The sequence below is a fragment of the Gambusia affinis genome, linkage group LG12, assembly GCF_019740435.1.
Source record: "Gambusia affinis linkage group LG12, SWU_Gaff_1.0, whole genome shotgun sequence".
NCBI lineage: Eukaryota > Metazoa > Chordata > Actinopteri > Cyprinodontiformes > Poeciliidae > Gambusia > Gambusia affinis.
This window is the reverse complement of record NC_057879.1, coordinates 8,900,624-8,921,506: the sequence shown is the minus strand read 5'-3', so window position 1 is coordinate 8,921,506 and position 20,883 is coordinate 8,900,624. Positions and strand designations below refer to the sequence as shown.

Below are 20,883 nucleotides of genomic sequence, written 5' to 3'. Positions count from 1 at the left end.
GCAGAAAGTGTAATCCTCCTCTTGCTGTTTGTAGATGGAGCTCCTGTGATGCCAGGCTTCTTACATCATGCTTTAAAGTTTATTTGCAGACTCATCTTGAATGGGACTTTTTTCCCCGATTCACCTACCAAAAGTTCTAACAGCAAAGTACAGGAGCGAAAAAGTTATTCTTTTGAGCACAACTGTTCCCTATTAAAAACCAAAGTTGAATTTAAAAAAAAAAGGCTGAACAATGGACTGTCTTGCTTTTTATTCACTAGCATAAGTAGCAGAAACACTAAAAAGTGAATTCCTGGCATAAACTGACAGTTGACCTTTCCATTAGCATGGGTATATAAAACCCCAGGCTCTGCGCCTCACGTGCCTCCCATTGAGCAAGAAAATATCATGTTAAAACATGTTACCCTGGATAACCTTTCTAAACCAGGAATGAGACTCCATCAATCATACCACATTAAGTCAGTGTCTTTCTCCCGGGAGCTGACAGCGCAACAATAAGGTGAAGCTATTCTTTGTTAACAGGTTTCACTTATCAGCACAAAACCAACACAGAGCATGAATATTTTGTTTGTCCCACTGGAGAGGTATTGAATGTTCAAGATTTTTTTTTTCTCTCTCTTTCTCTCTCTTTTAACAAGCATCATTTGATCTCTATGTCCAGTCCAGCAATTCCACATGGGGTCATGAATAAAGGGGTTCAGCAGCAGTTGCCAGTGACTCGCTGGGTTTATGTTTTTGAGCAGCAGGCGTGTGCAGTGGTGCATGACATCCTAATACATTTCCACTGAAATGGTGTCCAAGGCCTCAAAAGTAAGTAGATTTCTTAGAAAAATAACTGAGGTAGCATTTAGCTCCTGTGCTAATTAGCTTAGGAACAAACACTCTTAGACCATCAGTTGTACAAAACGTAAACTTTCAATCACACTGAAAGTTTTACTGTTTACTGCAACTTTTTTTGGCTCAGTAATTAACTGAACACATTTTAATATTGGTTTTCTTAAATGTTAGAAAAACTGTTATATGACGCAGTTTTTTATTTGGACCAACAATATTATAAACCCCTATGAGCTTCTGCTTGTGCTCTCTCCTTCGACCAGACATGTACACACCAAGTATACACAAATAAAAGGTCCTTCTTTCATTTACTCAGAAACCATCACAGCTCACCGGTGGTGTAATTTTCTGGTGTTTTATAAGTTTAGTCATCACAAAGATGTGTTTAGATCTTTTTGGATGCAGCAAGAGTCGCGCCAGACATCAATGTGTTGTCAGCACCATTGTAATAACTTCATTGCACCACTGCCAGCACATTATAGAAGTGACAGGCAAGAGACCAGTGTGGAAAGTCTTCATTTCAGTACTTGATAACTATGCCACTGCAGTATGTGCAGGTCCCAGGTGTTACATATACTGCCATTTCTTCACTTTCTACCTAGAACTACTATATCTGTGGCTATATGATAATCAACCATTGCCACTAAAGTGTTGTGCATTCTTCTCAATACACACAGGAGCTTCTCATACTATATATCATAGGGAACAAACAGGATACTTAATTCTTCCCAGAAGACCTCACTGCATGTCCATGTTCTGATTTATATAAATATTTTGCTCTGTTGTTGCATGAGTGAATGAATTAATGTCCAAAAATTTGTTTCATTGTTGGCTATTAGTATGTAAAGCTGCTTTTCAGTTTCAGTGATATTTGGTAGATCACTGCTCTTTTTGAGATTTTCACAATACCTCTGGTAATGTGAAAAAATGGGGAGGGGAAAGAAGCAGCATCACTTAGCTGCCACTTTGTCATTTAGCAGATGGTAAATGACTAAGTGCTAAATGAAAATGTATCCAGAATCGTATCCTACATTTTGGAAGCTTTTTAAAAGCATATTCTCATGTCTTGCGTTGTCACTTTTCATTCAACCTCAAATGATGCTAATGAAAGCAACATTTCCGCTAATGTGTATTACAACCAAGTAGATGATAGGAAAGGATAAAAACAGAGTGGTGTGCAAGGCATTGCACACCACGAGGTTATGCAAACATAACCTCGTGATACAACTTTGATCCATTGCCCTAAATTGCAACATATAGGATCTTCTAATATGCTGCATGTGCCTCTTCAACGAAACAAGTGTCTACGATGCTGTTTAAAGTCACATAGAGTGGAGGAAACCTGTTTACTAACTGAGCAGGCAGAATAAATGTTGCTGCCAAAACTGTTTAGCTAAAACTATTATATTCCCCAGTTCACAAAAAGTCCTTAATAATCCAAGTCATTGTAATGACCTTGGATTATTGGATCATGGAGAAAATAAAGCCTTTCTGTGGGTGTGTGTGCACACTACAGGGAACACATACACACAGGGTCTTGCTATGTGTCTGCACTATCCTCAGGAACAACTCCAAAGACGGACTTTGACCCCGTAGCAGAAACGGTTGATTGGAACCTTATAAAATGAGATGTGCAACAGTCGCACAACAAATCAAGTCAGTAAAACACTTTGCATATAGCTGCAGTTCCCATCATAGGACTTGTTAAAGCTGATAAACATGCAGCTTTAACTATACCGGTTCGACTTCTAGCCTGAAGCACCAGTAAAGGTGTTGGGGTGGATCTTTTGAACATTGTCTGCTCTGTTCTGCCTTTTTTTTATTTTTATCTCAACTGTGGGTTTTATTCAAGTTAACACATGGCTTGCCTGAATATCGTGCACTATTGCCAGAGATTGGGCTTCATGTGGTGTGCCGAGGGTCCAGTTGCATTGTGTACAAGCAGAGGAGGAAACCATAAGTTGCCTTTAAGTGTGGCTATCATCCGGGATTTTATTTCTGGTTGAACTGCATGCTCATGTTATTTGCTACAGGCTATTTTTCAGCACCTTGAGAGCAGCCGCATTGTACAGAAAGATTTGATTGCACATGCTCCTGCAAGAAAACTGCAAAGCATTTTGTTTTTAACAATGTTGACTACCTCATTAAGAATAAGAGATGATCATGAGTGTTCTAATTGCCTCAAGAGGATCATATTTGGAGTAAAACAAAAGAGGAGAAGTGGGAATTTTTTTGGGTGATTTGAAAAGGGCTTGACTATAATGAACACAATGATTGAAGAACCGCCTTTGTGTTTTTAGGAGAATGCCTTTGCCTTGATGGCTACATGAAGGACCCGGTCCACAAACATCTTTGCATCCGCAGTGAGTGGGGGCCCAATCAGGGGTAAGTTATGATAATTGCCTCATGATGATTTGTGATTGCTCATTACAATGTCAGAGTGAAACATTGGGACAACAAAGGAATCATCCTCCCCATCAAACCAAGGCTTATTATGTTGCTTTGATAAATCAAAACAAAGTGCGATGTGACCACATGTTGTACAATGTCAGGAGTGGGAAACAGAACTCCAGGTTCACCAAAGCATTTTGCTCCGGACCTAAACATCCGATGAACATCCCAGGCAAGGCTTGAATTTCTATTATATAAGGAAAATTTGTCTGTTGCAGTTCAATGAGCAAAACTATTGAACAGCATCATTAATTACTGCTTATTGAAATGTCACATATTAGAAGACAGAAAATGCATACAGTGACCTGTACTTTTTTCTATTAGATTTTTTTTTTTTTTATGAGAGAACACAGAACCTATAGGGACTTGCATTGAAACACTAACTTGTAAAAATAAAATCACTTGTGGCTGTAAACTCCACAGGATACCTTTTAAGAAATGTAATAGACTAACTAAATACCCCAGTAGGTTTACTTTCTTTTTTATAATGTGGATTGCCACTGAGTTCTGGAGCCACTTAAAATCTCTCTGTAGGATAAATGTGGCAATGAAAAGAATAGCTTGTGCTAATTTCTTACACCGCGATGACTTCCAGCAGGCAGACCAGACATTTCCCTTTGTGTTTTGACTATATTCATGCCACGGTTTGCATTATTTTATTTTTTTGCTAATTTCCTTCAGCTCACCCAACTGTGCATCTCTGCTTCTTGTTCCTCTGGTCTTCTTCCTGTGTCCCTGTCACTGTGTAACAGAGTGGGCACCCATGGGTGACTTAAATGTTTAATGATCATAGCCCATGGCGTGGAAGCCGCTCCCCCTCCTTACTGATGTTCTTTTTGCTTACAGTGGTGAAGGAGTTTGCTCCAAACGACATCGGGCCCCTGTCACTTCCCTTTCTTGCGCTTTCACTTTGCAGACTGTTAAGTCCCAGAGCTGCCACTCCCCATTAATCTCTATCATTCTCCCTCTCTCACTTCTGCCTCTTGGCATCTGTCTCATTCCCACAATGTTTTTCTCACTCTCACCGCTTGTCCCTTTTTATTTTTTTCCCCCCCAGCTTCTGCTGCTTCCATCTACATCTGTATCTCCCGCTTTTACTGCGCGTCTTCCTTCCTCTGTCTCATTCTGTCATCGCCTCTTATCCACTCCCCTGGTAAATAGATATGAGCCAAAGTCACATTTTATGTCAGCTGCTGCAAAACACATTTTCAGTCTGCTGATTTATACATAAGACACTGTGATGCAGCGAGTGAATTGTGAAGGAATGTTGCTCTGGTAGACAGAGAAGAGGGGCTTGAGATTTTGGAAAGTTTGGACAAGAAGGATGGGTATTCTAAAAAAAAATAAAAAATTTTTTGCACTTCTCCAGCTTTGATTCTAATAATCAGTTTTTCTCTCTCCTCTCTTTGTTGTCTTTGTGTCTGATCTATTTTTTCCTCCTGCAAGTCCCTGGCCTTACACCATCTTCCAGCGTGGTTTTGATCTTGTGATGGGAGAACAACCCTCTGATCGCATTTTCAGGTAAGAAGAACTTCACAAAACTTACTTCTATCTGACTACATTATACATTCTGCTTTGCTGCCGTCAAATAACATGTATCGCTGTACATCTCTGACTGTTTCTCTATTGATGATTGTTATGAGCCTGCAGGTTCATGCAGCCTGTGAATTTAAAAACAGCTCTAATTACCATGGAAAACCAGAGAAAATGGATTAAACATTTTTTTTAACTTCTCACATTATTATTTATTTTTATTTTTTTGCAGATCAGCAATAAAAGCAGAACATTCTTTTTTTTTGTTGTTGCATCACAACAAAAATGAATGGGAGAGGGCTAACCTTTCAGCTCATTTAGACCACTCTGACTGTTAGCACTGTTTGTCAGGAATGGTTAGAAGAAGATGGACCAAAAATCCAAAGTTGATTTAAAATGTTTGTCTTCCCTGTTGGCATATCATCCAGAGTTAGTCAAAGATCTTAAAATGTTGCCCACAACCAGCTGTCCATCCTAATTTGACCAATTTGGATCTTAAGCTCATTTTATCAAACAATCCAGCACTCTACCTTCACTTGAAGTCAGATTTTGATGAGCTGTGCATCCATAATTTCGTTGGCTTAAGCATGTATTGTTATTTACCAAAATTATTGCTGCAGGAAGTAAAATGAGGCAGAACAAACGCCGAAGATAAATGCTGAGAGCAAGCATTCAGACACACAACACTTGCCTTCCACTCAATAACAACCACAGGGAGTTCCTCTAAGGATTGAAAACATGTTTCCCTCCCAACAACTGTTTCCTCATGAGGACTCTTAGTGTTTTCCACCTCCAGTTTCTGTTAGAGTGAAGCACATAAGTCGCACGGTAGTGCACTAGTCCCAAGTTGTCCATTATAGCGCAGGGCTCGTTAGGTGGCAGCTAATTTATCCTGTGGTCACCCTTGTACGTCATCCTGCATCACAGGGAACCTCGGCTCCACCGCCGAACACGGTCCCAGAGGAGCAAGTGAAATAAGATGTGGCAACTGTTTCCTGAGGAATAACATGAAAATAATACTACTTTTGGGAAACTTAGGTCCAACAGCAAACTCCTGAAATTAAGTCTTATTTATATACATATAAAAAAAAAAAAAACAGCTGCACTTTGATCCACTTAAAATCTTAACTTTGAAACAAGATGATTAATTAGCTTCATGTAATTAAATGTTCCGTTTCTGCAGTGGTTTAATCACTCTGGGTTTGCACTGTGTGGTAGTGCACACAGTCCTCTGATTTCCCTGCCCTTTTCAGATGCTAAGCTTGCATTTTTCTTAAATGTGATGCAAATTGACAAATTGAAAATTTTGAAATGCAGGTATTCAGCATAAAAATGATTATTTTGTGGGGGGGGGGAAACTGTCTTTTGTAGCACAAGTCAGCATGCATTATTCATCAGGGCTAACACAGCATTTCATGTTAATCAGCGGACAATGTTTGACTTAAACTTTAAAATACTGTGTTACATTTGCTATGAATGGAAAGGTTGATGATATCATTGTTACACACATAAAAAAATGATTCAATGTTTTTGTTCCAGGCATCTGTTTTTTTTGCAGATTCATTCTTGTTTTGGTGTCTCATGGGGAAACTTTGAGTGGCCCCATTTTACCAGGGTTTTGTTCCCTCTGTTAAGGGACCATTTTATGCCGAAAATTATGATTTTGTTTAAAGGCAAATTAAATACCTCAGAATCTAATTAAGTTTGTACCATGAAATGATTCATGAAATTAAGACATTCATCTTTATAAAGCTCCTTTTTTAATGCAACATGTTGTTTTTGGTTCCACAAAGAATGAATTTTGGAGGCTTTTAAAATTTACATAGACTATCCCTGTGTGTGTAAGTCAACCATTGGTAATGTGTAGGAATGATTTTGCATTTGGCCAGGGTTTCCATATTGATGATGAATACTTTATTGATCCCCAAGGGGAAATTCAAGATATTGATGTCTATGGTAGAAACAAAGCAAAAATTTTAAACCTTAAGTGGCCGGTTACTTGGACGCCTGTGACAAGGTGGCAATGATTAAAGCTGAAGAGCCAAAAAGGATGGAAATTTGCCAATATTTTTCAAACTTTCTTTTTTTTTTTTTTTGGAGAAATTCTGTTCTGTTTTTGCACAAAAGCCACATTCTCCTATTCACACTCGGTGACTCCTCGAAACTTCCATAATGACTCTTCTTGACATTGGCTAAAAATATACAGAACGACTTACTGGTCTGATATAATAACAAATTCAGATGTTAGCAGTGTTTTGGTTCTTGCATGGAATAATTTAATTGCGTATCCACAAGAAAGTAATCAATTTTCAGATCTATTTTTGGAAGCTACGTGCGTGAACGTTTTCCAGAAATATCATCACCCTGTAGATAAAAATGTATCCATCCATTTTTTTGCAAATATTTCATGTTTTTTCTTTGTTTTGAAACCTAGAAATGGAAACACAATTTTAGCACTTTCAAAAATGACAACAAATCTTCTATAGTAGATTATCAAGTTTTCTCTGAAAAGGTCATGTAACATTTGCCACGGAAAGTCAAAGGAGTCTGTCGACTCTGCTCTCGCCAGTTTGACGTTGGTCGGTTTTGTGACAGCAATTTGCCACTGGAAGGGTTAATTGAACTATAGGTGTGACGTTGTGAATTGTTATGCATGGAGGATTTTGTGGAGCTCAGCATAGCCGCCTTTTCCATTTGCATTTTGTTAAGAGACGTGTGCTGTGTTCAATGTTAAGGAGGAAAGCTTTGATTGTGCTTTGAGTGCAGGAAAGTAGCAAAGATTATTCGCGGGTATCAAGGATTCATTGCCTGGTCTTTTATGACACTGTAGGTTTGTCTGTGTGAGACCAGCTGACCAGACCTATGATGAGACTATTGTATTATCCTAGCAAAAAAAGAGAGAGTATAAAAATTAATTTTATGTAGCTAGGCTGAGGGCAAAAAATTGCCGTCTCAGATTGCAAAGACTGCAGACTCAAGGTATACATGCATAAGCAACATTTTATTTCACTTTGCCTTCATGTCATTCTTTTCACTTTTAAAAAGCCCACTTCTGTGACGGTGTCTTCTTCTAGATTTACATACACCCTGGGAGAAGGAATGTGGCTTCCTCTGAGCAAAAGCTTTGTCATCCCTCCTGCTGAGCTCGCCATCAACCCGTCAGCCAAATGCAAGACAGACATGACAGTAATGGAGGATGCGGTAGACGTAAGGTGAGAGACATTTAAAGGTGCCACTTTTCTTAAGTGTAGCTTTAGGAACGGAGACAAAAGAAGCTACAATGGGAAGAACAATTGTTTCATTAAGCGTCATGATCTTATTGCTAATTACACTCCAACAAATCGTTTGTTGTCATCACCACACTCAAATGTAACGGAGACATTTCCTGGCTTTAAATGATGACATATATTATCATACATTTATGTCATCCTGCATAAAGTAAAGAAAATGTCAACTCTGACAGCTACCCTTTTCAGGAGACTTGCGCTGCTCTGTATTCTAACTTCATCTGCACTTGTTTTTTTAATTTTTATTAACTATTGTTTCTGTAAGTTTTAATCATCGCACTGTTGTTGATGAAGAGGTCTTAGTGGTCATGATTCACAGGGTAATAAAATTCTGAGTTCAAACACAAAATCAATTATGGAGAGGCAGCAGGGAAAAAAGAGGAAAATAAAACTAAGAACTGGCTGGTGATTTGAAGCCAGAAGCAGTGTTTCGATTGTTAAATGGTTCATAACTCCGAAGACAATCAGCTCTGCATGCAACGACTGCGTCTGTGTCTAGACTGCAAAGAGAGCAGTAACTGAGCCAAAACAAAGCTGCACTGTTAAATTGGACCCAACCGACATCAGTGAAGCAGCAGAATTATTTAGCCACTTTGCTTTTCTACCAGTGGGTGGTAAAGTTGACCCAAGAAATTTTCATATCAGGACGCCAATGTAACCAGAGCTCTTAATCAGATTCTGGTAATTTAGGCTTGAGTCGATAATATTTTCTCTGTTTTTGCAAACATTTTTGCTCCTCTCCACTTCTGTGTTATCTTCCCAGTGCTGGGAGAATATAGAAGAATTGGTAGATATTTTATGTAGTCTATGTAGCATAGACTTCGTCTCTTAGCTAAAGATGTGGGAAGGTTTAACTCACTCAGTGTTCATAATCCTCGTATCTACTGTGGGATTAACTAGGACACATTTTTTTACATTGGTCCACACAGAAATAATGGACTAGTCATAACTCCAGCAAGTATATGCAACTATAGTCTAGTGATAAATTTGGTAATGCATCATTAACTTGCATTACTTGCAGTGCATTGCATTGCATTGCATTGCAAACCTAATAAACTTGAGGTTTGAAGTGCAGGCGATGCTAACGTGCACTGGTCTGCAGGTTTGCGTTGTGACTTCAATCAACCAGATCCATTTTTTATCATAGAGCCACTCTGAAGTATTCTGTAAGCTGGGACACACAGAATATTTTTAAATTTCAGATGCAAAAAAGAATCACCTCCATAAAGATTGATTGTACTGTGAATTTTCAAATTTCCACACATACACCTGCATCTGGTTATAGGCGCCTTTTCACGTCGCACTCTGACTAAATGGTTTTTAAAACCACCAGCAGGCATCATTTTGGCTGGATATTTGACAACACTTCCCTGAAAAATTAGCAGAATTGCTTTTAAATAATCTAACTCAGATTTTATACATTGCTCACAAAATCCAACCATCTTGAGTTTAGGTCCTTTGCAAATCCATTCCAGAAACTTAATATTAACATTCTTTATCAATCCTCAAACCAGTTTCGATAATTTTTGGGATCTTCATGCATTCAAACCCCCAATTTCCAATGTTCAACAATCTGAATGCCTCCCTCAGATGAAAAAAAAAAAAATGCTAAAGATGTTTATGAACAACCTGACTGTGCACAATTTCTCTCCTGACTATTGGGGTACAGTAAACTCAACCAACCTGAGATCATTTTGTCTTTGTGCCTTGATACATTATAATCATTTAGTTTCCTATATAATCTTTTGGTCCTTCCATCTGTATTCATCTTGTAATTCTAATGATTAATATAATCTGATTTCATGTCATATTCTTCCTGATTTAAACTGTGAATGTTTTGACTGACATATTGTGGATGGTACATTTAAAACTATGTGATAATGCTGTATGCTTTGTAGATATTTCAACAGTGAGCTGGACTGTTGGCAGGCAAATTAAAAGAGAAAAATATGAACTGTCCTTCTTTTTTTTTTTTTTTTCTTTTTTTTTTACCGAGTAGTTACAATATGAACTGCTCTATTAAAAAAAAGGAAGAGCTGAACATTACTGGGGGAAAGGGCACAGCTTTATTTAAATAAATATGTCACTCACTGAGTCTGAATTATTTCCACACACAATGATTTTTCTGTATATAGTCTTGGAGTCATTGAACTTGTCTCATTAAGCTGAACCCAGTGACTTTGTGGAAATTCATAAAGTTGTGTCTTTTAAGTGCTGCACCGTGAAACATAAACAAGAAATGGCTTCATAATACAGAGAGAATACATGTAAGGGCCTGTTGATGGGCATCCATCGCCAGCTTGATGCAAACAATTTCCGAGATACCTGCATATGAATTTCATCTGCATACTCCAGCTGTGTGTGTTTCTAATTCAAACTGATGTCCAAACCAGAGATGGTTAGGAGTAAGCCACAACTCAAGATATGAAATGAAGGAGTTTGTATTTGCAGTTTGAAACTATCAGAAGTCAAACATAACTGTGAGACGAGGGCAGGGACATCCCTGACCGTGATGTGGAACAGCTGCTTCCTCCACATGCAGGTATTAAAACTGCAGAATAAAACAAAGAGATGTCAAACATCTATGTTATGGTTGTTATGTTCTGAATTGTGCTCGATCGTGTATCTGGTGACCTTTGGAACCGCCGCCGTTTCATTTTATAAACAATTTCAGATAAAATTTGACTGTCACTCATTCTCTCATCCATACACTTCATGCACAATCACCAACTTCTGTTTGCAAAGGACATGTGAATCACCTGCTTTCGACTGAATTGTGTCATTTTACTTCCAAAATGGTCTGATTTATTCCAGCCACTCAGTCATCCATCCATCTCATCTGAGATCACTTTTCCAAGGTTGCTGGCCCAGAAACGAGACACGCCAACTCAAACATGCTTCATTGTTGATGTCTGATGCTGATATCGGCCAGTTCCAATTTCTCTGTGAAAACTAAAATATAAGAAAATATTTTTAAAATAGTCAGTGATTCGATTTTTTTTCGACATGTCACGTGACATGTGTGAAAAAGCAGTTGTTGTAAAATAATCACGCAATTATTAAAACAAAGAAAAATGTCTGCAGAATAGACTTTTCAAACCAGAAAAGCATCTAAAAGTTTCAAAACAGTGACTCCTGAGGAGTAGACTTGAAAAATTCTTCTTTAGAAAAATATTTATATTTCTAGCAGGGGAGGGTAGACCCACATTCACTTTCCTGCAGTCTTAATCTGGTTCGCATTAATTATTAAATATTTAAAAAATATTTGCAAAAAAGAAAAACCCAAAACATTTTCTAAGTTTTGTAAGTAAGCTAACAGAGCTATGTGGTTAAAAAGTGATGGTGCTTTAGTTAACAAATGTGTGCAAAGTTTGGCACCTGGTAATAACTTCACACAGGTGAACTCTAGTTACAAATAATAAGGTTTATCACAAGAAAATGTCCAAGATTTCAGATTTTTTTCCCTCATTTTTAGCCCCTCGTGCCTCCAGTAGGCTCTCGCAGAACGATAACGTGTTCTTCTGTGAAGCCCTCATCGAGATAACAGCGTAAACATCAACAAAATGCAGATCATCATCCAACAATTTCAAACAGTGCGACCCAGCATTGGCTCACTCCTGCTGCTCTGTCGGCAGTCTGTGTCTAACCAGACTTAGGAGGTGCTACAATTGGGGAAAAAAAAAAATCTTACAGCTTTTTCATTGAAACATACGGAGCAGCTTTTCCAATATTTCTTTTTGGTCCAGTTCTTCCTGATCTGACTTTTTTTCCCCTATTTTTACACAAGACCTAGCAAATTCCTGTGACCGTCAGGATAAAATACGGCTCAAAATTCTGACAATCAGCAAAATTAACGCTTTAACCTTTGGTAGTCTTATTCTGCCTGTTTAATATTATTATTACTGTTATTAATATATTTCTTCCATCTGTCTTCGCTGTCTTCTGTCTTTCTTATTATTATGGAGTGTAAAGACATAAAGTACTGAAAGAGAAAATATAAATATATGATTTTTACAATGTACAGCCCTATTGACACAAATGATTCACAGTTCAACTAAATTCAGTGTGGGAAGCTAAAAAAGTTTATAAATGTGCACTTTTATCATATTTTATCATGCCTACAAATCATTTTTTTATCGTTTAAACATTCCTTTTGTGAATATTTATGATGTCAAGATTTTTAAGCTCTGTTGGGAAATTGCAGTGAGGATGCGTTGTGTTTACACAGTTTTTTTTGTTTTTTTTTTAACATGCTATTTTCATTTGGCAGCTTTCTACAAGTCGCTGTGTAAATAACTCATCTCCTTCTGATCTGTGATCTAATGAACGCTCTCCTCAGCTCTCCCTCAGGGGATCTTCACAAAAACACTGTTAACACCTTCTTGAAACATGCTGATTCACTGTTCTTCTGAGCTGCGTTCCCATGTGTTTGATTGTCATTTATAACTTTGCCGCTTCCTGGCAGAGAGATAAGTGACAACAAACGCTGATCTTTTTTCCATTGATTAGCTGGTATCACAGAAGTTCAAGCAATTTGGGAAAACGGAAAAAAAAAAAAAACATTGTGAAGTATTTTTTACACTTTTTTTGATGATGTATTGAAACTATTTTTTTTAAATACAGCATTTGTAAAATAACTTCAACATCTCCCAGTATCAGAACATCAACAATTTAAAGAAAAATTACATTTGGACTTTTGAAGCAGAATCTGTAATACTTAAAGAAATGGTTGTTTTGTGGGTTATTTTTTACATGCTCTATTTGATATTCTGATTATTATTTTACAAGATACTATTAAATTATTTAAACTCTGTGGCTAAATTGCACAAGGGGAGATGTAGTACTGTGAAATATTTATCCCCAACATATTTTTCTGGATTTTTTTTGCATATTTGTCGCCTTTAAATATTTTAGATTATTAAGCTGATTTAAATATCAGACAAAGATAACCTGCACAAATACATAAACATTTTTCAATTAATGACTTTATTTTTTCTATCCAAACAAATATAAACCTATGCGAACAAATAATAAGTTCCTATCTAAGTCATTATCTAAGCACGTCTTCTGCTTATCTAGTCACAGCCAAGCTTGATCCGAAAATCACTTAAGCAGAACCTGGAATTAATGATTGACAAAAAGCAACTATGATATGCTTTTCTATTTTTGCAAAAATCTGCTTTTAAGGTAAGTTGAATTGAAGTGACAATAAAAAAGTCTGGCAAGAAGGTATAATCATGCTTTTGGTTTTAGGTTTTTGTTCTCACTGTTCTCACTGATAATACTCTGAGAATAGAAATATTAACTTCAGACCACATACCAATTCATTGTGAGGGTATTTTACCAAATAATAAATGTTGCCTTACTTCGTCGTCATTTAAACTTTTAATCTACTCAATGATTTATGTCGGCTGCTGTGGTAAATTGTGTTGTAGTCTCTGTGGAGGTCCCCTGGCTATTATTAGGGTTCCTCTGTGATTTATTATTCACACTTGCTGTTGGTTTCATCATCTGCCGATGTTCCTTTCAACAGGTTCCCACAGTATAAATGACAGCAGTGCAACAGGTAATTAAAAACGGAGGAATTGGTTTTGCAAGATAACATAAATTTGAGTGTGAAAGGGAAGAAATACTATAGCTTTTTTTTTTTCCTCCCAATTGTCAACATATAAATAAAACCTGCTTCTTTCTTAAAATATTTCAGTCTATTTTATTCTTCAACAATGTCAAACACTTAACTTGTCCATCTAATTGGATTTGTTATAAATTTTATAAATAATTTTGGATAAAAAAGATTATTCATATTAAATAAAAGCTCCCAGCAAGGTTAAGGTAACAAATTCATTTAGTTAGCTCTAACACTGTCTACATTGAATACTGTGATTTTTTTAAAAGCTGGTTTTGCAAAGCACATTCTATGGGTGAATATTGACACATTACGTTGACATTGATTCAGTAGTGTGATATTATTTTTTGGCTTACTATGAAACAATTTAAAAATATTTTATCCTCATTATTAATAAAGTTACAATGCATTTTCTTGACAGTAGTGTTGTGAGATTGGAGAGAAATGGATGAATCAACACCAATGACACTAATGTCAGATCTTCTTACATTTATATTAATTTTATTTAATCAAATTGAGTGTGAAACCAGGTTTGATCCCATCACAGTTTCCTTATCAATTGTATCATCTATCTATCTCATATCTGGTGGGAAACATATTTCACTAACAGGAATGTTCCATTTTTTTCTGTTCCTTTCTGATATTTTTTATTCTATGTTGTACACTGCCTTACAAAAATAGTCACACTTCTCAAACTTTTTTTTACATTTTAATCTAGTCAAAAAGACAAATTACAGTGAATTTCTGTGGGACTTTGCAGACCAACATAAAGTAGAACATAATTGTGATGAAGCAGGAAAAGAATTTGTTTTTCAAAATTAAAAAAAAGAACAAAAATTGGAAAAGTGTTTGTGCATCCATCCCCCTTTACTTTGATGCATCTTAGTAAAATTAAGTGGAGAACATTTCTTCAGAAGTTGTCTGAGTAATGTTATTATCAAACCTGTGTATTATTTCCTCACAGAATAAATATATTCTGTTAAGGTTAGAGGTGTGAGAGGACATAAGTAAACATACAAGACAATTTATGAATAAAGTTGCAGGGAAATCTTGGCTGATTAGCTTCTAAAACTATATCCCAAGCTTTGAACAGCTCTCAGAAGACAGTTCAGGTAACCATCGTATAGGGAAGGAGTGTTGCACAACTACAAAGCTTCTTCAACATGACTCTCCAGCAAAGTCAGGGGTTAGCAAAATTTACCAAAGATCCATTTTAGCCTTTGCTACAACTTAACATACATTGGGCCAGAAAACATATATGAGGCTTAAATAAAAGTGAACTTAAAATTCACAAATAATAATTTGTACTATAAAATAAAAAGCACTGGTTTATTTGGGTTAATCTTTCTCTTTGAGTACCAATATAAATCACTGACGTCTAGTTCTGTGACAAAATGTGGCAAAGTTTAGTATAAGTTTTTAAATAAATTCTCAAGCAAACATGTTTTGCTTTTTAAAACAGATCTATGCAGGGGTGAATACAGAAACATTTCAGTGCCCCTTCATGTGCTACAGATTGCAGGCTCAATTACTGACAATAACACCCCACATAACACACATTACCTCTGCTTTCTCCCTCCTTGTTTCTGCAGAGAGGAGCTGATGATCAGCTCGTCGTTCGACTCTTTGGAGGTCCTCCTGGACTCTTTCGGACCCGTCAGAGATTGCTCGAAAGACAACGGCGGCTGCAGCCGCAACTTTCGCTGCATATCTGACCGAAAGCTCGATTCCACCGGCTGTGTGGTGAGTCATCTTTCTTTATAAATCTCTACCTTTAGGCGGCTGTAGATTCCGCCACAGAAAAAAAATGACCTTTCCCCAGAGAAAAGCATCCAATTCAAAGTATTACAGAGTGGTACACAATCTATGCACTCCATCTTATGACTGATGCAGCACAAGGGGATAAAATTGCCTTAACCTCCAGCAGATCCAAACCTTGGAGAGTTTTGATCTTTCGCCAACGTACCTGGCCACTTTTCTAAAGGTTATCAACCAGATCCCCCCCTTTTTTTTCATTAATATCCTGTTTTGGTCATCATTGTTTAAGTCTGTTTGCTTGCATAAATATTCATGGGCATATCCGCGGTGACCCACATCAAGGACACACAGTGAAGCAGCATTGTCTAGCGTTTCTGAATAGACTATTTGACTCTCCCCCGTCGTCTCTCATGCCTCTTAGGCCGGCAGCACATTCATTACCTCCAGGTGGTGCTTAGCAACCAGGAAATGTAGCAGCCAGGTTTGTTTTCTTCTCCATCTGCTGGGGACCCTACTGCTTGCGTTCTTGTCGTTGCAGAATCTTATTGCCTTCTGCTGGTGTTTTGCTTCCTTTAAATCCCTCACCCCTCACCCCACTTTCTATCTATGAGCTGTCAGACACCGTCCCCGCAACAATTTAATTTCTTTTCGAGTGCTTTGATGCACTTCAGTCGAGGCTTTAAGGTGGTCTGGGAAGATGCTGTTGATGTGATCCTGTATGCCTCTCTCTCTCACTCGCGATGCATCTCAAACATGGTGGAGCAGCTGGTGGGAAATTTTAATGGGTGGATATGTAATTTAAAGTCTAGAGCAGTGTTTCCCAATTCCAGTCCTCGGGGCCCCCCTGCCTGCATGTTTTAGATGTGCCTCTATACCAGAACAGCTGATTCAAATGATTGCATGGCATCTTCTGCAGCCACCAAGTGCTGCAGGAGCCTGTTAATCACCCAAAGATTCAATCTTTGGTGTGTGGCAGAAGGGAAACACCTAAAACATGCAGGCAGGGGGGCCCCGAGGACTGGAATTGGGAAACACTGGTCTCGAGCATAGACCCACTTTTCCAAGGAATTCCACACTTCTGCAGTGATATTACAATATCAGTGTCACCTATAACAAATATTTGAGTGCATTTGTTAATGAGTATCATTCTCTTTCATCATCTTACTTTTATTTTGAAGTCATAGATTTACAGCAAGTGAACTCCAGGCAGTTGAATAGAAGGTAAAAAGCCTATTTCAAAGTATTTGAGCACCTCTTTAAGCTTTAAAACTTCTTTTTCTACTGCCCTTTCCAGATATCTTTCCTCTAGAACTGTGGTACCTTTTAATCTGACAGGCAAATTTTATATTCATAAATTAAACTGGAGAGAAAAAAAAAAAAGGATAACGCATGATACAAGTTTGTATCTTTTTACATGAGAGACTATATTCCACAACTACAAAGACGTAGTATTGAGATCAGAATGAGGACCAAAATATCTGTGAGTCTGCTTGAAGATCATGGTCAAAAGATAATGGATCTTGTCATACTCTGCGGTGTGATTTTTGTGCTCACTCCTATTGGTACAGCAGAGCAAGTAGACTAAGTGAGCAAACTTGACTTTTTACACCCACAGTTTTGTATAGTGGGATAATATATCTCATCATCTGGTTATTTTTGGGGTGAAAAGCATTCACTGAAGTAAAACTGTGTCAGATTGCAAAATTATCTTATGTAGGTCATGCAAATATACTACAAATATGAACATTTTCTAAATACGTCTGAACAATACAAGCAGAAGGTGAAAGGTCTTCGCAAGAAGGCAGGGCAAATTCCACTTTCTTCCCAGATCTGCTTTGCTCTGCATCAGAGAAACTTGTTGGTATTTTCAGTTTTCCTTCTCCTGTGAAGATGATCTCGAGCTTTATGCAGATGCTAACTTTCTCACTAAATCTGCATCAATCAAATCGGTTTTGTTTTCTAAAATGACAAGCCAATGACTGGCTGTGATTAACATTAGCATGCTTTTTGTTTTTGTTTTTTGTGAGCTTTCCATGAAATGCATGCGAGATGAAACGTTTAAATGTAAGCAAACTGCGTCAACAGAGAAAGAGAGCGAGATTGTATTCAGGGTGAAGCTATTTCAGGAGTAGATCTGTCTCTGTGTCTAGTTTTAGAATATGAAGCCGAATCAAACTCAGGTTTTCAAAATTTAGCTCCTGCAAAAATATTGTAATGTATCTGCCTCTGATGTTTCTAAAATAGCTATTCTAGAACTGTAGCAAAACTACACTTGGACCCTAATTGCTTTTGTTTTGAGTACTCTACTGTATCTGTTGCTGAAACTTAGTGTCCTGTGTTATTGTTCATGAAAACAGAAAGCATGCAGTTAGTTAAACCAAAGAATATTCACACCCCAGAAGGCTTGAGATTGAAACGCAATTTAGTCAAATCAAAATGTTTCTGCATATTTTAAAAGATAATAAAACCATATGATATGAGCAACAATTTTCAGTTTTTATTTACGTTTTAATAAGAAAGATGCCATGTCAAAAATAGTTATGATTCTTTATAGTGTGTTAAAAAAGTTATTACTTTTGAAGACTTCTTATAACAGCTGATTAGATTCAAAATTCTTGGAATGAAATTAAAGACACATTTTTCATATTGCATTACAATGCTCATGTCTCTATTTTGACTTTTAGCAGTTTATCTGTTTTATCTGTGAATTAAAGAAGCATTTCTCATAGTATATATAGTATATTAGTATATAGTATATTTTTCTGCTTTTTGATAGCTTAGCGCTGCAGTTACATTGAATGAAAATGGCTTAGTAAATCACCTTTTTTCCCTGATGCTTTTCAGAAGTCACAACCTGCTCATATGGGAAAGAGTCGATCTCCTGCAGAGTCAGCCAGGAGATTGACCCCTGCATAATTTCTGCTATCAGAAATTATGCAGGAAGACAGACTTTTTGTGTTAGAAAAGTTATTTGTATTTATGCGTTAAGCAATATATCCACTTATGCTTTGTATATCTTAACTGATTTTTTTTTTCCTTTTTAAACATACATTTTCACTTAGGAAGAGCAAAGGGAGGAATCAATACCATAGCTGTTAACGGTTAAATAAATATGCAGCGTCTTTATATGTATACATTCCAGATATAAATATAGCCTGTGATGTTAATTTAATCTAATAATAACCAGTGATAGTCTGTATTTAGTGTGAAATTTCCGTTAGAGCTTTAACACTCATGAAAGGGCAATTTAACAACAATTCTGAATGGAATAAAATATAGTAAAAAAAAAAAAAAGCTGTTAAATTTAACTAATTTGATTAGATTAACATTTACTGTGTAATATTCACAAATTCATATAATCATTCTTACTATGCCCCCTACATTTCTGTTGATCAAATAAATATTCTTCCTCATTCCTCCTAGTGGTTACTGGCTGATCGAAACCGGCCTTCATGTCTTAATTGTTTGATCGACAAATCTATAAAAAAATAAAAATCCTTAAGTTAAAGTTGGTGGTGCCGTGTGCCTTTTTGTAAAAACATTTTTCTCAGCGTTTGTTCCCCAAAGGTTGGAGTTTATACCTTTTTTTTAAAGCATGAATTATTTCACGACAGTGAAAGTGCTATGCACAGATTCACCAGGGGTGGCAAGAATTTGCCTGCCTCTGTCTTAGTCCAGCTGCAAACACATTTGGAGGTTGACTTAGGTTTAAATGAATTAGAGAGATACAGTCAAAGAAATCCTGTATAGTACAGCGCCACTGAACTTAAATGTCGGCAGTTAAATATCCATCCAATTTCCGTCTTATACAAAGAGATGACTGAGTGGGTATTTTTAGCAAAGCCTTTTGAAGTCTTGTAGGAACTTGAATGGGTTTTGCCTGGTTGAGACACTTTTTCATGCTTTTCCCTGGTGTGGGAAAGCATAAAACAGTCCTCACATTTTTGTTGTGACATTATTTCTTAATGCATAATTACAGGGTGACTTTTAAAAAAAAAAACATTTCACATTTGCCATCCATCTAACTAAGAGACAGCTTCTTTATGTTGCAGTGTGTTGCAAATCCCTGCCGAAAGCATCAGGGGGAAAAAAAAATAAATCAATTTTCTTTCCTCTGAAATTAGTCTCACAAGGATCCAAAGAAAAGTAGTGAAAAGATTTCTTTCCAGTGCTTTGAGGTGTCAAGAAGCTTTTCTTTTGTATCATTAATTATTTACTGTCCTGTAATATGTGTGCATTTGGGTCTGTAATACATCTGAAACCTTTGCAAAAAATAACAATAGGGAGTCTGTGTACTTATTCCCGATGTTTCTGTTTTCACCTCAAAATCGTTTTGAGTGTTTGCTGAGCTCAATAGAAGCCTGACTGATTCAGAGTTTAGACTTGGACAATAATTCAACAGTTACACTCTTGAGAAAGAGGCTGGCTTGTATGTTCAACAAGATGTAATCAGTCATTATTGTGGCTTTTAAATATATAGATATCTTTTTTTTTCTGCATCTATAAAGCTCAAGGGATTATTGCTTGGGGACAAAAAAGGAAATTGTTGTGCAATTATCTATTTTCTTTAAACATCATTTATTACCTTCCATCTGGAAGATAAGTTTTAATGTTTGAATGTGAATTTATATACATACAGAGTAGCTTTAATTATTTACAATTATTCAGGAACTTTTCTTTAAAAGCTAAAGCAATAAAAAACAACGAGGCAATCTCGAGCCAGTCATTCTGTTGGTTGCTGAATTTAAGCCTCTTCCCTCAACTAAATAAACTAAACTAATTAACCAAAACTGACAACATAAATGCGATGCGCCATGCCAAAAGAAGGAACAAGGCAAGGCAACTTTATTTATATAACACCTTTCAGCCAAAGACAATTCAAAGTGCTTGTACAAGAAAAAGTTAAAAACAAGGCATGATTGATCAAGTCCTGTTGCATAAATTCACTTTATGTGCAACATGTAGACATTTCTTAACATACATGACAGACATTTAATGGTACAACGAGGAACAAGAGTCTTATCTTCCGCTTATCCAGGATCAGGGAGTGATATAACATTTACACACAGATTCTTTTGAACAGCTCTGAAGTTTGTTATACAACTTTGCTCGCTTGCAATACCCTGCACGCATATCAAAAGTTATTGCAATCAGTGAATAAATACAAGTAAGGACTTACGTTTTATGAAGATGTATAACCAGCTTCTCTGGGGGAGTCCCAAAGCAATTCCTTGGCCAGCAGAGAAACATATTCTGTCCAGTGTTTATTTTGGAATGGTATAATTCTACTAAAATTCAGAGTTCATGGACAACTTCAGGACAACAGCTCAAAAGACAGAAGATCCCAGGCGTATTGAAAAATTGGACACAAACTAAAACCCTCTAAAAAAAAAA

General features: G+C 36.8%; 1 protein-coding gene across 7 annotated transcripts in view; it reads left to right on the top strand.

The window, feature by feature from the left end:
• Positions 1-20,883, top strand: part of astn1 (astrotactin 1) — a 342,774-nt gene that overhangs the window by 115,353 nt on the left and 206,538 nt on the right. For all 7 annotated transcript variants that reach the window (XM_044133570.1, XM_044133572.1, XM_044133571.1 and 4 more), the window contains 4 exons: positions 3,135-3,219; positions 4,732-4,806; positions 7,893-8,030; positions 15,324-15,474. In XM_044133570.1, the coding sequence (XP_043989505.1) occupies positions 3,135-3,219; positions 4,732-4,806; positions 7,893-8,030; positions 15,324-15,474 (449 nt within the window). The remainder of the gene's footprint in view (positions 1-3,134; positions 3,220-4,731; positions 4,807-7,892; positions 8,031-15,323; positions 15,475-20,883) is intronic.